General features: G+C 39.9%; 1 protein-coding gene across 11 annotated transcripts in view; it reads left to right on the top strand.

The window, feature by feature from the left end:
• The window catches only part of TANC1 (tetratricopeptide repeat, ankyrin repeat and coiled-coil containing 1), a 60,143-nt gene that overhangs the window by 10,470 nt on the left and 32,972 nt on the right, over nt 1-16,701 (top strand). For 5 of the 11 annotated variants that reach the window (XM_040068972.1, XM_040068979.1, XM_040068971.1 and 2 more), the window contains 2 exons: nt 4,275-4,349; nt 15,870-16,073. In XM_040068972.1, the coding sequence (XP_039924906.1) occupies nt 4,289-4,349; nt 15,870-16,073 (265 nt within the window). In that variant the 5' untranslated portion in view covers nt 4,275-4,288. Of the gene's footprint in view, nt 1-4,216; nt 4,350-5,008; nt 5,060-14,500; nt 14,584-15,869; nt 16,074-16,701 lie in introns of those variants that run through there. The other 6 variants (XM_040068975.1, XM_040068976.1, XM_040068977.2 and 3 more) reach the window with 4 other exon arrangements.

The following is a 16,701-nucleotide window of genomic DNA, read 5'->3' as shown; positions in this document are numbered from 1 at the left end:
TATGGCAAATGTATGACAGCTTGTAAGTTTTGTATCTGTATTTTAACTGTTTTGTACCTGTATGGATCTTTCTGCATGAGAAATATCTGCAAAGGGTAAAGACTATAATTGCTTAGGTTATTGTATAAAAATATTCCAATAATAGCTATTTAACTTTGGTGGGTCTGGCTAAATATAGTCTATTGGAAACATTATATATGCCACTTTCTACTTGGCTATAGGGACAAAGGGTCAGGGACTGATCTCTCTCCAGTGTATGCTTTATCATTTTCATTCATGCATTTGAATCATCATAGCACAAATATATCTCACTGGAAGTTATATCTTTAAACAAAGGTAAAAACACTAGCCTCTTCAAATGTCTGTTCGTTCACTAATTTGTAGTCTTGTATCTGGGGATATGTCCTCTGTTTATTACAAAATACTAGATATTGATGGCCCAAAATGTAGTAATTTTAAATGATTTTTTTACTTACTGTCTTAATTTGTTGTATCAGTAATACCTTGCTCCTTGAAGTATTGTTTTTTGCTGTATATTCCTCTTGTTAAAAATCTGCAGTTCAGGTAAAGGACTTTGAATTTGCTAGAAAAGGGCAATGTTGGAACTTTTCTGTGACACATAGAATGACACTCTGAATGTGTTTGTAGGCAGTGAAAGCAGTTCTGACTAAATGAAGTTTTCTTTCTAAGCTTAGGACTTGGGGATTCAAATGTTTGAATCTTTGGATTCAAAAATGCAAAATACACTTTAAAAATACAGATTATTTGAACTGTGTGTTTAATAAATCTCACTCTGAAAGGTGGCAAATCCTTAAGTACTTCTTTGCAGACAGTAGACTAAGATGTTCTCCTCTATTTCTTTGCAAATAAATGCTAACTGGTTTTCAGGATCTAAATATGGAAGCTTGAACACAGCTGTGGGTAGTAATGTAAGGAGTGTAAATATCTGGAGTTCATGGGCATTAGCTCAGTTGCTTACCTGCCCTGTGTGGGATTAGTTTATTTGACCTCTGCAGTAGTGAGGAACTCCTGTGGGTAGATCTCTGAAAATAACCCCCTCCGAAAGGTGAGGCAGGTGGAACAAGAGCTGTGAATCATCTTGTTCCTGATGTTCGTGTCTTCACTAGTAGCTTTACATGGAAAACATTCCCATGCAGGGAAGTTGCTGTGTTTTAAGGAGAGACTTGCAGGCTGAGTGAAAGTGTGGAGAGAATTTTCCCTCTCTGCTTTTCAAAGGAGATTCCTCAGGTAATGAAGTACTTAACTTACAAAGGTTGAGAAATGGACTGTTGCATATGCCTGTGCTCCAGCCTCTTTCAATGACCTAAGATTTGTGTTTTATAAAGCTGACAGTGTTTTGGAGTTGTTCTTAAAGAAGCTGACCATTATGAATTTTTGAATCAAAGGACTATCTGCCCTTTCCATTCATGCTCTGAGCAGGAAGCATGTATGGAATGTCTTCTGCATCTAAAGACAAACAGTGGAGCTGGTGGGAGGACAGCATTTCTTAGAAAATGCTCTTGGTGTGCACTGCGACTCCACCTTTGTCAGCAGCGGACAATTGAACAAGCAGAAGAGTTCTGTTGGGATGTTACTATTAGCACTCTGGGATAACAAATCCACATCTAATTCCCATTTTAAAATGAGAATGATAGTTTTTAAATCTTTAAAAAAACAAACAACAAACAAATTGTTTCATGGCAGAATTTAAAAATTAGAATTAAGGAAATGTAAACTGGAGTTGTTTACCAAAGTGAAGTGATTGCAGTAGCTGAAAGGGTTCCTGAAGTCTGAGTTGGGGAATTATTCTACTTCAGCTTAGCTGTGAGCAGAGAAAAGGTGTAGTGTACTTAGACAATGGGCCAGCATTACTGGAAAATATCCTGTTAATGCAGTTATCTTTAAAACAAAACAAGATCTAACATCTTGTGCCTGGTTCAAGGGATGAGAAATTATAAATGCACACTATTGCTGTTCACCTTAATTAGTGTTCCTGAGGTGTGAATGATGGCTATGAAGAAATTTCACCTGAAATGCTTTTGGATGTATGTCAATAAGTATCACAGAAGGTGCAAATAACTTTGTTATATCTTTTGGGTTTGTTTTTTTTTTATTTTTTAAGTAACATTGTCTGTAGTATTTCTGAGCTGTAGTAGTTGGTTCATTCCCCCAGCGTTCACCTGCACGCTCTGAAATGCAAATGATGTACTGGAACCAAGGTGGTGGTTTTAGCACTACTTCAGAAAACAGTTTATTTTTTATACCTTTCAGCTTGCAAACAAAAAGCACTACTGTTGCTTTGATGTTGCAGCCCTTCGAGTTAGCTCTGTCTCTGTGCGTAACTCACATAACAAAAGGTGAGTTGCTTTGGAAGTGCTGATCTTTTATTTTTTAGGGCATTTCATTTTATAGAGGAAAAGGAAGGAAGTGGACTTTATTTCCAGGTAGTTGGCACTTTTCATATCTACACTGAATGTGGTCTGAATAAGCAACCATCTTACATTCCAGTTCTGTTCTGCGTTGGAATAGATCCTTGAAGAACTCTTTGCACAGTAGGGAAATTGGCCTCAATTCCACGAAGTGAAAATCTAGGATGGAATTGTCCTTGATTCCTTTTATTTGGTCTCTCATTAATCGTTTTCTATATTCTAAGAATAGGAATGACATGTACTGTAGAGTTTCAGTTCTATATCAAACCTGTCTGTTCTGGTTAATAGAAAATTCTTTCTGTCATATTTGCGCAATAAGAAATTTAAATTTAACGTGATTTTTCCTCCCCCCCCCCCCCCCCCGCTGCTCTAGTCTAGCTATGTATGTAAAATACTCTTCTTAGCTTCTGAAATTCATTAACAGCATCAGGTCCTGCCATTGCAGAATGCAGGCTTTCTAACATGGCAGATGGTTTTTTTATGCTTATTTTGATAAATTTATTTTGCTTTTTATCCAGTGAGTAATCATAAGTTGCTTCCTTTTAGGACATTTCATTTTTCGGTTAGATGATCTAGTTTTCGGGTATGTTTGTGAGCTTTTTCGATTTTCTTGATGCTGGAATTGGAGAGGGCTGATGAGTTTCCATCCTTTAGGAAGCAGCTGAAGGTGTTGCGGAACCTCCTGGCCATGGCACACGCAGGGCAGGTGTCTGTGCTGTGACGCCCTGAGCACAGCTCCCTGTGCTGTCCCTGCCTGCCCTGGCACCAGCCCTTGGTGTGCCTGGCTGGCACCTATGCCAAGCTGTTGGAGAGCTGCGTGTGGAGTACGAGCCAGGCTGGGAACCTTCCAGTCTTCTGGTTAGCTGTGTGTGCTTCAGGTTATTCATAGGAGCTGAAGGATTCTGTTGTACCGATTTCTCTTCCTCTGCTTTATTTTGTCAATTGAAGAGAACTTTCTGAGGAATTCATAGTTCTTGGATGAAAGACTTTTGTTTTTCGTGTTGATTTCATGTGGGGTTCATGGTAGTCTGTTACATAAGACAGTATATCAGATTACTTTTTCCCCACTTGTTGCATATTCCAAAACTGCAAGTTTTCTAAAACGACATACCTTTAAATTTTTCAATAGAGAAGACAAATGAAATTACAATTCGCACATGCTCCCAGAAAGCTCTTTAAGAAAAAAGTCCTCTTCATAATTCCTTTCATTCTGTTTTACTTGCTTTGTAACTGAAGTTTCTTATGTGAATGAACTGTCTTTCACGTTTATCAGGCTAAATTTATTTTTCTTGTACTTCATACTGCTCCAAAGTCTGCAGCTGGTGCTCACTTGAGGTTGACTGTTAAGGATGCCATGTGGCAGGCAAAAAGCATTGTGAGGTTGGAGGAGTTTGTTCCTCAGTTCCCCTGTGTGCTGTGTGTGGTACCATGTCCTGCCCTTATCCCTGCTGTACAGGCTTGCAGTTGGCATTCCCAGGTGGCACCAGGCTGCTCCCATTGCTGCCAGTCGGGCTGCTGAACTCCAGTAGTTTATTTTTTTCTGGAGTGTCTTACAGGAACTTACTCAGGTTTAGCCCTGTAACTGCATTTGATGGTGGAATGTAGAGAATGCTGCATTATTTTTCTGTACCAGAAGACCGCAAACTCTTAGTTGCTTAGTTCAAGTATTGAAGCATTCCTTGTGCATCTCTTTGCTTAACCAAGTGATGCTGTAAGAAATAAATGTGACTACCAAAAAGCTTCTTGTAATTACCTCAGTGTTTTATTTGTTTTCATCCTGTTTTTTGTTTCGACTTGTGTGAATGGACACTGTGTTTATTTTTGTTTCTCTCTGTTATTCTCTAGGAGCACCATTTAAAATGTTAAAGGCCGTTCTAAAAAAGAGCCGAGAGGGTGGCAAAGGGACCAAGAAAGACCCAGGTATGACTGTTATTGCCATGTTTTATACCCCAGATGAGCTGAGCATGGCAAAGCCAGAACTGTCCGTGCTGTGCTGGAGCACTGCCCATCCTGGGGGCAGCTCCCTGCCCGGCTGCTGCCAGGGGAGCAGGAGCTGCAGGTCCTCACCTGCCTGCAGGGCAGCTCCAGTGCACTTATTGCTGCATCACCAGTGGGCAGGACGGCTGAGAGCAGTTGGTCATGGTTGTTGCCCTGGAAATACTGAGAGCAAGCTGTGTGGGCTGTGCTGCCAGCTCCTACATGGCCCAGGGCCAGGCCTGCAGAGCCTTCAGCTACAGAAATGCACTTTAAATTGCATATTTGTTACATTATTAAAAAGCTCAATGCTGGTTATGTATTACGGGCAGTAGAATTTTTATTACGTATGTCTTCCAAAAAAAAGATACTGAATTAGTGAAAAGTTATTAAGCTGGTTATCAGGTTTCTATTATGTCCTAGCTTTTGCTTTAACTACAGAGATTTTTTTGAAGGTAAAAGTAATCATTATCAACAAATCTTACTTAAATAGTAAGTAAATTATAGTAAATCTTACTATTAACCACAAATTTAGTAGGCCACTATTTACCTGCATTACCTTCCAGGACGAAGGGTAACTAAGAGCTCTCATTGCCGTTTTCAAGGGCAGAGAAGGCCCAGCAATGCTTGTTGAGGAGGAGCAGTAGCTGTAGATGGTAGGTGTTGGTGACTGGTATGAACCTGCCTGCTCTGTGCCTGGCATGCTGAATTCTTTGCTGCAGTGGAAAGCTCATGGACCTGAGTGAAAGTTACCTGTTTTTCAGAGTTACATTTTTAACTTCAGACTATTAATTTAGACTAACATTGCTGATTTTCTGATGAGTTTGATCCTAAATTATCCATAAGAGTAAATTTACGCTCTTTGGCAATGTGAACTTCTTAATTCCACAGTAAAATACAAATAAATCCAAATGTTTCTTAAATGTAAAAAGAACAGAGCATAATAAAGCTGCCATATCCTTGTTTGGTGGAACCTTTAAAACAAGACAGTCCTGTGTTCTTGGAAAGCAAGTTATATGCATATTGCAGCTTTTAAAACTATGCTGTTACACTGAGCCCTACAAGGGGACTGTTTTGCAAAAAAAGTTCTGAGTTCATCTGGCAGGTAATGTGTTGTTCTTCAAGAAATTTCTGTGGTCTTGTGAAGTTTGCACTCTGGCACAGTTGCTTTCTAAATGACTGAATGGTAGGAGCTATGCTGACTAGAAAAAAGCATTGACACTAGATCAGAGATGCACGGAAATGATCACAGAACAAGACGAAAGGCATCCTGTTAATTTTTTGTGTGCTGCTGACTTGAAGTTACCAGCTGGGTTTGTTTATACAGAGTAGGCTAAAGATTCCTGTGGTGAGGCTTTCACTGGTACATTTTTCGTTAAAATACTAGATGGAAGTTGGTTTTGGCTTAAAAGGAAAATTGGGCTGTTTAGAATGGAGCTCTGACCAGGCTTTGATTAAAATCTGAAGCTTCGAAAAACCTTTTTCCTGTAGGTCAGAAAGCATGGCTTTTTATTTTAGGATCTCATGACATCTGTCTGTATTAAAGTGTGCAAAAGAAGATTTTTCTCTGTTTTGAAAATATTTTGCAAATAAAATGCTGCTGTATTTCTGAGCAGCAAGGGAAGAGTTAAAGCATGGAAAGTTTTTTGGTTTAATTTTTGGTTTGGTGGGTTTGTTTATTCATTTGGGGGTTTTTTGTTGTTTAAGCAGAGCTCTAGAGTTTCATGTATTACTTAGATGTTATGGAAACCAAGTATTGGGAAAAATTGGTTAATAATGTCTGGCTGGTGAGAGCTAGAGCAAGGAGGAGTTCAGGAGCAGTTTTTAAAAGAAAGTAAATAATTTATACATTGTATTTCAGAGATTTTGGCTTTTTTTTTTTTTTTTTTTAAGATGATGTGAAAAGTTTGAAGAGAGATATGTGCATTTTATTCTGTTCTGTGTTACACCAGGACTTTCTTTAAAGTTATGTCCATCTTATTAGCTTTCTCTGTTGTTCCAAGGGACATTCCAGTATTTTCAGCTCTAAGTCGTTTTTCCACTTCTAGAAAAGATGTGAAGCAAGGGAAAGAACATTGCTCTTTGTAGAGCTTCTTTTTGCTCGCTCATCTCCCTGGTCTTTAAACTGAAAACAGGGAGAAACTGAAGCATTTTTTTGATTGTTGTTTTCCCAATTCATGGCCCTTCGGATATGGAATAGCAACAACAGCTTTACATTTCCTGTGCTCTGAAGAGAGTAGAAATGCACCCCAGCGATGGGAGCTGACTGGAGAGATAGGACTGTTAACGTGGCATGGCCATTCTTCAAACTGCTGTTGGAGAGAGGAATGCAGTAGTAAATTTAGATGCTTCTCTCAGCTCTGTGGGCACAGGGGCTTGATTTTTTGCTTATGAAGATTTGAAAAAGTTTCCAGGTTTTTCGGAGCTTCCGATTGTGGGAGGAAGGAGACAGCACATCTCAATAGGGCCACCCTGAACACAACTGGGAAGACTGCATGGTCTTTTTTCAGTATATTCATGGTTTAGGAGTGATGCTGAGGAGCTAGAAGGCAGTAAAATCTCCATGGGTCATAGTGGGCAGCCCAGCCGATGTAGGAGGGACACCAGGGTGATGAGTTGCAGCTGCGCCTTGACCACATGTGGAGTCAAATTGGAAGGGGTTTAGGCTAAACTGCAACAGCTTTTTCTTAAACTGAAGTAACCCCAGTTGTCCCATGGGTTGCATGAAAGGAGCGCCTGGAAGTCTGCGTAATTTAGATCCAACTGGGATGATTCCTGTTTGACAGAATAGAACTTCCTGTTTGTGTGTTAACTCTATTTTATGAGTTTTACAGCTGGTAGGCTTGTGGGACTAGTGCGAGTAGGAGTGGTGGTGGTTTTTTCTGGATTGAAGGCAGGCACAGCTGTAATATTGAAAAGGTTAAAGGACAAAAAGAAATTAGTACTTTTTTAAAGCAGTAGCTTATGTGCATTTTAATATTAGAAGTTCTCATTTGCCCTGACATAAGGGCTTAAGACCTGAAACTGTGCATAACATTTTTGAAATCTAGCTGCTGGGAATGTTGATTGCAGGTTTTAATAGATTCTTAAATTCAGGGTTATCTTGAAAAAGAGGGTTGCAAGAACTAGTATTGATGGTTTGAGAGAGACACTGAAGTGCTCTGCTGAAGAGTAGTAGAGTTTTTTGTAGAAATAACTTCTGTCTTGATTAGGTGGAAGGCTGTCACGTGGGAATATCACTTTTGGAAAAATGATGCCTCAAGCAACATCAAAAGCAGTTATTGGAGATACGTAGTTGGGCTCAGACTCTGCAGTTGCCTCAGTAGAAATTCTTCTACAATAGTTTTCTTAAAATGTGTTTATTTAGATGCGGCTGGGAGACACTGATAGGTACGGTAGACGGCTGTTGTAGAATTAGATAAAATCTAAGTGAAGCAAAATTAGTGTGTTTAAACATGCACATATGAAATTATCAATTTGGGCAAACGTACATGAACATGGGTGTAAAGAGCTGTGTTGGCAGCAAGTTATATGTAGAACAGCTTTTGCAAACATGACTGAAGGAGGTTATTTCTAAATGTGGATTTGAACACAAGGTGGTTGGTATCCTACTTAGGTAAACAGGTGTGCCAAATGAACAAAATTTCCAACAAATCAATTTTTTTACCCAGACATGCAACTTTTTCAGCATCCAGATTCTTTTTGATTTTCTGCAGCTTGAAGAAACCTGTCTTTACAGCTCTTCATACATAGTTATTTCCATACAACATAGATAACTATCTGAAAGTTGATTTTTCTTTTCTCTTTTCCTTCCTCACATTAGTGATGTACATACTTGGTAAAGGACAAAATCTGGGGGGGAAAAAACCCCACAGTCTGCACCTGTAACCTTAAAGTAACAGAAAACTCTTTGGGGAATGTTTGAAACCAGGCAGGAAGATTAAGTTTTGTGTCCTGGAAAGTAATCGATGTGTTTACATGTCTCACTTACATTTAGCTGGAAATGCACAGCAGTTCCTCCCACAGTTTCCCCTTATTTCTCAAGGGTTTTAGTCAGTCTCAGAAACAAACTAAAAAGTGGTACTTTCTCCTCTTTGTTGGCTTATTGTCATCAAATAAATATTACCACTTTAAACTGTTCCAAAGTTTCCAAGTCCTCTAGAAGTTCCTGGGAAGGTGTCTCTCCAGTGGGACTTGGCAGAGCTGTCTTGCCTTGTGACCTCTGCTGAGGGTGCACGTTCTCTTTCCTTGCTCTGTCTTTTGCTTTGCTTTGTTATTGGACTTTATTTTCCAGATTTAAGGTGATCTCAGCTCTTTGTCTATTTCTGCCCTGTGTTTCTTTCTACCTGCCGTAGAATTGTGTGCTTCTGCTCCCTCTCCTGTGTTCTCGTAGTTGAGGTTTACTTGTTGTCCAGTTCTTTTCCTTGAGTTTTTTAACTTGACCTCTGTAACCACAAGGAGATCTTCTGCCTCTGGCCTCAGCTGAAAGGAGCTGGCTGTTTTTATTTTAATACAGCTTAGAGATTTTGTGTGTTAGCGACACAGTTCAAACAATCAGAGCCAGAAGACTGTTTAAGTTCTACCAGGTTACCTGTAAGTCCTGTCTGTGCCTATGCTGAGGTGATAGTATAAAGAATATACATTAAAAGCTTCAGAATATAAACAAAAAACCCCTTCTTGATTATGTTTGGTTCAGAAATTCTACAGAGCTGCTCATTCTTAAATGCTTAAAAATGCTTCAGAGATAAATTTTTGTTAGTATTTTCTCTTGGGTTTCTGTACCGCCAGCTGCTTTCCTGTATATAATCACATTTGTTTTCTTTAACTGTCCCAAAGTCAGCAACTTGCCTGCATTTGAGAATCTGCCTTTTTTTTTTTTTTTTTTAAACTTACTAAGCAAAAGCTCATTCAGTATGAAATACATGTAATGTATTTTAGCTTAAAAAGAAAATAAAATCCTGTATATGAAGTTTCTACAGAACATACTCAGTTATTTCGGATGGCTTTGTAGTAGCATGAGCATTGTCGTTCTGTTGACCCAATAACAGGCCTGAAGGAACACGAATAATGGCTGCATTGTGCTTAGTTTGCAGTGTTCTTCCTGCACTAAATCGCATCAGAAGTTGAACATTAAATGTAGTACATGGTATGCCTGGAAACTTCATCAATGTCGGTAGAAATTCAGTGTGGTAAGTAGTTGGGACTTTTAGGTTTTCCAGCTTCAAGGCTTGTTAGATATTAAAAGAAGTGGTCAAATAATAAGGGACAGATTATTAGCTCAACAAAAAGATAATGTTTGGAATGTAGCAACATAGGGCTTTAAAGGCAGAGAATCTGGAGAAACAAGATAGGTGGTTTTGATTTCTGAAATAAAAGTTGTTGATGTACCTGTGGATTTGTATGCATCAGATTTTCAGTGATTGCCTGCATATTAGTTTGGGGTTTTTTTAATGTGGTCTGCAAAAAGGGTCCCTATTAATAAATATTTTTTGTGTCCTGTTTGATTCAGATCTGGTAGTTCAGACTTAAATGTTTACAATACCCTCTGAGACTCAGTTTGTATTCACTTTAGTTTCCTCCTTGTTGTATTCAGGTATCTTCATGTAAGTATCTTTGACTTAAATATGAGTGTACAGACTTTTAAATGTTTGTATGGAATGGAGGCTTTATTTCTGCATTATCTGCCATCGTAGATTGGCGTATCGTTAGTCACTTTTGTTTGTCTGCCTTGGGATTTAGGAATGTTGTATACTGAACAAGTTGGATGAAATCTGTGAATTCAGAATTTCCTCTCTTTTATTCACATCATCAGATGCAATTAAGAAATTCTTTTTCATAAGTGAAATTGCTTTCAAAGGCATGAGCTGTATGATGTTCCCGCATCCCTGTTTTACTTTCTCCCTTTCCTTTCAGCCAAGGCTCCTGTTAAAAGCCTGATGTGCAGCACTGGGGCAGTACTTGGAATGATAAACACAAATATGCTGAAATTCATTGTCAATGGGTTTTGTAGTTTTTTGTTTGTGTTTTCTTGGTGGGTTTTCTGTTTGTTTGTTTGTTCGTTTGTTTGAGGGTTTTGTTTGTATGGGTTTTTTATTATTTATTTCTTGGGGTTTTTTTTGGTAGTGGCAACTAAATTGCTACTGTCAAAAGAAAAGTGAAGCTGCTGTGCAGAAAAGCCTAAGTTTTTCTTAAGACCCAGACTCACTATTTAATCTCTATTTTAAAACTGAGTGTTTTCAGATTTACTTGCCTTTAACAGTAAAGGTTTGATTCTCAGCTGTCTGTGGTCAGCCAAATGCAGGTTTTAACACCCCTATCTTGCATTGTATCTCATTCAGCATTTCTGACTAATATTATAGTCTGAAGCCAGCTGAGAGCATCAAGGCTTCAGGTGCCATTCTGGAAAACTGGAAGGCTTTTAAATAAAATAAGCTTGCCTTTTTAAATCTAAATATGCTAATTCAATTGGCTTTTTCTGTCAAAATGCTGTGTGACACTAGGCTTTGAATTTTAAGAGTAAAGGGCATTTGTGGTGCATAAGGTATACATTCACTGTCTGGAACATAGAACTCGGAATAGAATACTTTTATGTTTCAGTTTGACTTTTTGTTGTTACTCTAAAAATATCTTGCAACAGAAGAAGCATTGTTTCATGCTTAAAATATGGAGCTGTTTTTTATTATCTTCTGTTGCTTTCCCCACTTTCAGCTGCTCTTGTCAGTTATTTAAGAGCTTAAGCTTTTTTGCTGAGCTCTGGGTATTTAATGTGGTAAATGTCTTTTCAGAAGATAATTCCAGTGATGTATCCCATGTATATATAAACACCTTCCCTCAAAAAAAATCTTGCCCTTTAAACACATAGGCAAATTACATCAGTGGTCTGAATAACCTCTATTTTTCACTGTTTTCTTTAAAAATTGATTGTTTTTTCTAAGAGCTACAGGAGAACATTAATATTTTGTGTGCTGATAAAGTAATCCAGGGTGCAGAAATAAATGCCAGAAAGTGAGCAAATATTGTTGAGTACGAGCAGAGTTGGCAAAGGTTGGCCATTTAAACCATTTATTCTAATTTTGCCTGCGTTGTTTCTTGTTCAGTGCACTTCACTGCTTCCTTTACTTTAGTGCATTTTTCTTCCCATTCCATGCTAGTTTCTCTCGTTTTCTGGTCTTCCCAGAGTCTCAAGAGCAAAAGAAATAAATGTTGTTCTCCCCTCATGCGTGCATTTTCCATGCCAGCAGCCTGTGTCCTGTCCCAGAAGGCTGGCTATGGATGGCTCCACTTTGGCAGAAGTGGTTCTGCAGCTCCTGGTCAAGTGTTGGTAACTAGATTGCCTTGTCCTGACTGGACAGACTGGGACACTGGGCTCCCCAAGCCTCCTGGATTGCCGTCTCCTGAAGCTGGGCTGGCTGTGTGCACAAGCACACACATAGGTATAAGCATTTCAGTTTTGAAAGACACAGCCCTTCAAGGTCAGTGCTTAGTGTTTTACCATTAAAATGAAGCACCTTACACTCAGTCTCTAAACTGTGTTGCAGAGTTCTGTACACTTGCCTGTCAGTTCTAGTGAAAGAATATCAAACACACTGGATGTGGTAATCCTTAAACGGTTTCTTACTGCTTAGACATAGAGATGCCTTGTTCTGGAAGGGGCTTTCCAGTTTGGATGGTTTTCCTTGTTCTTACAGGTGTTTTCTTTTTCCCACATGGAGTTTCCTTCTGAACTTTTCTTTAAGGTCACATTTTTCTTAATATTTGTTAGGGTGAAATGCATCCTGTGAGGCAGACTGAACTTTGTTAAGACTGTCAGTGGTAATGTGCAATCACATTACCAATGAGCATTGGATGTGGTGGTGTCCTTCACTCCGAGGGCTCACAGGGAGCCTTGGCCAGCAGCAGCATCCTGCACTTCTTTTTGTTTTTAAAGCATCTAAAGCAGAACTACAGAACATAAGATTTCTTCTCTTGTAGCATGGTTTTGGATCAGATATTTTTCTTAAGTGGGTTGAAAGTCTTGTTTTGCTTTAGTAGAAGAGAAAGACAAAAGAGGCTATCCCAGAAGGGATGAGGGAATTCCCTGTTGAAGGAATTCAAACATAAGATTTCTCTGTGGTTGCTCTCAATATCCAGAATCAAGGAAAGGCTGCATGTTCATTGTTTTAGCTCTCACTGTTGTAAAGGTAGTGGTCCTATTCCTTCATGTTAACAGAGGATCTGAATTCCCACATCTGCGTCAAACTCAGTTTACATATATTTTGGTAATGTACGTGGCATTCTTCTGGTTTCTAAGCAACTTATATTGAATGAAGACTTAGATGCATTTTATTATGCTTGATACTGATATAGACAGGTGTGAAGGTTTCCATTTTAGTTATGGCTCCCTGTTCAATAGGATTAGTTTAATCTTAAAGGTAGAATTCTCTTTTAGAATATTAAGCTCTACAAAATCACTACTGTAGTCAGCCATCCTAGTATCTTTTTGTATCTAAAGGGAGAAAAAAGTAGTTTGTAAATCAGATTATGCAGTTTAGTTGCATCCTTAGCTACAGTGGGATTTGGTTTTAAAAAAACAAAAGTGGGGTTTCACAGGACCATTCCTGATGTGTTTTACATTGAGAAACTTGTGAGAGGTCATCTTCCTTCCACTCCAGAACTGACACAGCCTGTCTTATACTCTGGTAGATATGAGGCAATGTCATGTAATTTTAAATTATTGTTTTGGTAGCTAAAATATTTCAAATTACTAACGTTTAAGTTAGTAACAAGTAATTTTGGGGTTTTGTGTCTGTGTGGCATGTGCTAGTATCTGGACATTGTTACAAATTGTATTTTGACAGGTATGTCTCATGCATTTTTCTAGTATTGTTTCCCTAATGTTGAATTGCTGTGTGGGAAGCATAATCTATTACTGGGTGGATCCCACAAGCTTGGTAATTTTGGGTTTGTCTTGTCACATGTAGAGCCAGGTACGTTACGGCAGTTTTCGTATTATTTGGATGAAATGTGGAGATTGGTCATCAGTCCAGTTTACACAAAATGTGAAGTACAGGATTAGAATTAATAAAATCTACAGGATAGATTTAGAGACCTAGTAAAGGATGATGTAAGCATTTGAAGACCTCGGCAGCCCTCATTGTCCCACATGTAATTAAAATGGAGGCAGGCACAGAGGAGGTTCCTGGTGGTGCAGCACAGGACCGTGCGTCTGTGGCTCCGTCCGAGGTGCCACAGGCTGGGCTCTGCACCAAGGGACCAGGAGCCCCTCACTAAGGCAGGGACACTGCAGTGTCCCCACGAGAGCCCTGGCAGCCTGCCGCGGGCAGAGAGCCGCCTGTGTGCCGTCTGCGTGCCCGCTGAGCCAGGGGAGCCTTGGAGCCAGCTGTGTGCCCTGTGCCCGCTGAGCCAAGGGAGACTTGGAGCCAGCCTTGTGCCTGCTGAGCCAAGGGAGCCTTGGAGCCAGCCCTGTGCCCGCTGAGCCAAGGGAGCCTTGGAACCAGCCGTGTGCCCTGTGCCCGCTGAGCCAAGGGAGCCTTGGAGCCAGCTGTGTACCCTGTGCCTGCTGGGCCAAGGGAGCCTTGGAGCCAGCCTTGTGCGTGCTGGGCCAAGGGAGCCTTGGAGCCAGCCGTGTGCCCTGTGCCTGCTGGGCCAAGGGAGCCTTGGAGCCAGCCTCATGCCTGCTGAGCCAAGGGAGCCTTGGAGCCGGCCCTGTGCTGTGCCCCTGTCCCTGCCTGCTGAGCCAAGGCAGCCTCAGCCTGTGCAGTGAGGGGCAGGCTGTGCCAGCCTTCCACTGGAGCTGCTCTTGGGCCGTCAGGGAGTTCTGGGGAAGAGCTGCTCTGTGCCTGTGGCTGGGCAGCATTCCGGGAACTGTGATGTACGTGCTCTGGTGGTTCCCTGCTCTTCCTGCTGTGCGTGGTTTCTGAGCTCCCAGCTGTGGGTTGTTCTGTTACCTTGAGTTTACGGCTTGTTAGAAAGGGCCTGTAGGAGTAGGGTGCTGTTCATTCTTTCTTGGAATGATAATCTGTCTAATGGCTGTATGATATTCCATAGTGTCATAACTGTTTTATGCTTAACACAGGGGTTTTCCTGCTTCAGCAGAACACAGCACTGTTCAAATGAATTCACCATCACTGAGGATATAACACCCTTAATGCTGAAGCCAGTACAATTGGCTTTTCGTAAGGTGTGTGATCTGGAGTTTTGCTTCAGGGAGCTGTTCTGTCTGAACAACATGGGGATGTGAGTGGTAATGTGCAAAGGCTTATTGTAAAGTTAGGAAATTAAGTGATTGAAAAGGGGAATTTCTGTGGTACACATCTTAGATTTTTGCCTTTTAAGTCATACTGTTCTCAGAAGCTGAGTCATGGAAGCCTGTTCACCACAGCATCAGGAAAAAGAAAAACCAGAATATTGCTGGAACAAAAAAAGGTGCAGTAGTGTCTCTGTATATTGACTGTAAAATATCTTTCCTGTTACTGTCATGATCAAATACTCTAAACTTACTGATTAGAGTTATTTAGCTCCATCGAGCTCACTTTCACGTTGTAATGTTTCATGTACAATAGAGAAGGAGAAATTAATTCAAAATTCAAAAGTCTACTAAGAAGGCAATGAATTACACAGGTTGTGCCGTCATAAAAAGGAAAATAGAAGTGAAGGAATTGCAGGTGGATGTGTCAACCCTTTTGCACCCCCCACCCCTCAGCAGTCCACCTTGAACGCTTTCAAATTCCAGCCCATAACCTGGGTATGTATTTAGTAAAAAGCTGTTAACAGGAATTCTAGTATTTTCTAGTTATATATAGCTGTATTGCGATTCTACTGTGTTTTCAACACCTTTTGAAGCAAACTCATGTATTCTGTATTGAAAAATAAGAAATAATATTTCCAATGTTAAATCTGTGTTAAATCGGCTGTTGTAGAAGTTTAATTTTCAAAAGAACAGAGAAAGAAAATCCTTATCCTCTTTATTAGCACTGAAAGTGGGAAAACAAATCTTAGGCTGCTTATCTCTGAGTGTACCTATTAGTAATCCACCTTTTCATTACATGTGAGGGGTAACCTAGCCCTCCTTTAACTAGTTCAGTAAGCATTATTTCAGGTGGTCCTGACTTTCGTGCTAGTACAGTGATGCTAAAACACCTTTTTAGTTTGAAAAATACTTTTATCTTCATAGGAAACTTCATGTTAACCCTAAGGATGAAATCTGAAAAGTGCTGACTGTTGAAAGTCAGAGATTTTTCTTCCCCCTTTCTCTCTTTATTACATTAAATTAAAATGTTGTTTACTAGTGTATTTACATTTTCCCAGTGGTTATCTGGATTCTGTTGTGGAGGTGGCACAGTAGGGCGAGTCACATTCAATTGTTGCTGGCAAATGTTTTCTTGTGTTAAATACTTATATTTCAGTGCAACTCTAGGCTGTTTATTTTGGCACATCACCTAATAGATGACAAAATTTTATTTTAAGCAGGTGACTGTTGCTCAGAAAATGCCTCGCAGGTTACAGGAACATCTGGCCACAATGCAGATTTCCCCACTGGCGAGCAGCCAGGCTCCCAGGACACTTACAGAGCAAACTTGGCCAAAGGAGTCTCAATGTCACTGCCGTCCTCGCCCCTGCTGCCACGTCAGTCCTATCTGATGCAGGCAAGAGGAAACAAAAAGTCTCCAGGTAAGATGAAACAATGACCCATTAAAATCTTCATAACATGTTAGCTCGATTATTGATAAATGTTGCATAAAATAACACAGTAAAATCATATTAAACATTTGCAACAAGAACAAGAGTAGTGCATGTTTCCAGGTTAAAAAGGTAATTGGTTATTAAATAGAATGTATTATTTCATGTAGCAAAAAATAATTCTATTTGGTGTTGCAGATACTTACATTGAAGTGTCTGAATGTGATTAAACCTGGTTATTTATGTTTAGTTTATCAGGTAGAGAACTGCTGCAAAAACCTTTGTGCATGTGTTAGTGACGGTGTGAGTGATGTTTGTGGCTTTTACAGTTCATTTATTTTACTTGTATCTCCATACGCGAATGTATTAATAGATAAATCGCTGTGGAAGTGACAAGAAAGTTGTTCGTTTTCAGCAGTTGTGCCCTCAGTGATGCCTACTCACTGGTGTGGGAGCCAGGCTAAATATGGGGCTCCTTTTATCAGCATTCTGTGCATAGAAATCATTCCAGCACACCAGCATCACTTGGGTTCACTCAGGCCAGGGTGAGACAGACAAGTGAAACTGTCCATGTTCCTGTTGCCTGTGGAGACACTCGACTGGTTTGAGTTTATAAGGT

This window comes from Hirundo rustica, chromosome 7 (assembly GCF_015227805.2).
Source record: "Hirundo rustica isolate bHirRus1 chromosome 7, bHirRus1.pri.v3, whole genome shotgun sequence".
NCBI classification, from domain to species: domain Eukaryota; kingdom Metazoa; phylum Chordata; class Aves; order Passeriformes; family Hirundinidae; genus Hirundo; species Hirundo rustica.
The sequence above is the reverse complement of the archived record's forward strand: the minus strand, read 5'-3'. Positions and strand labels throughout refer to the sequence as shown.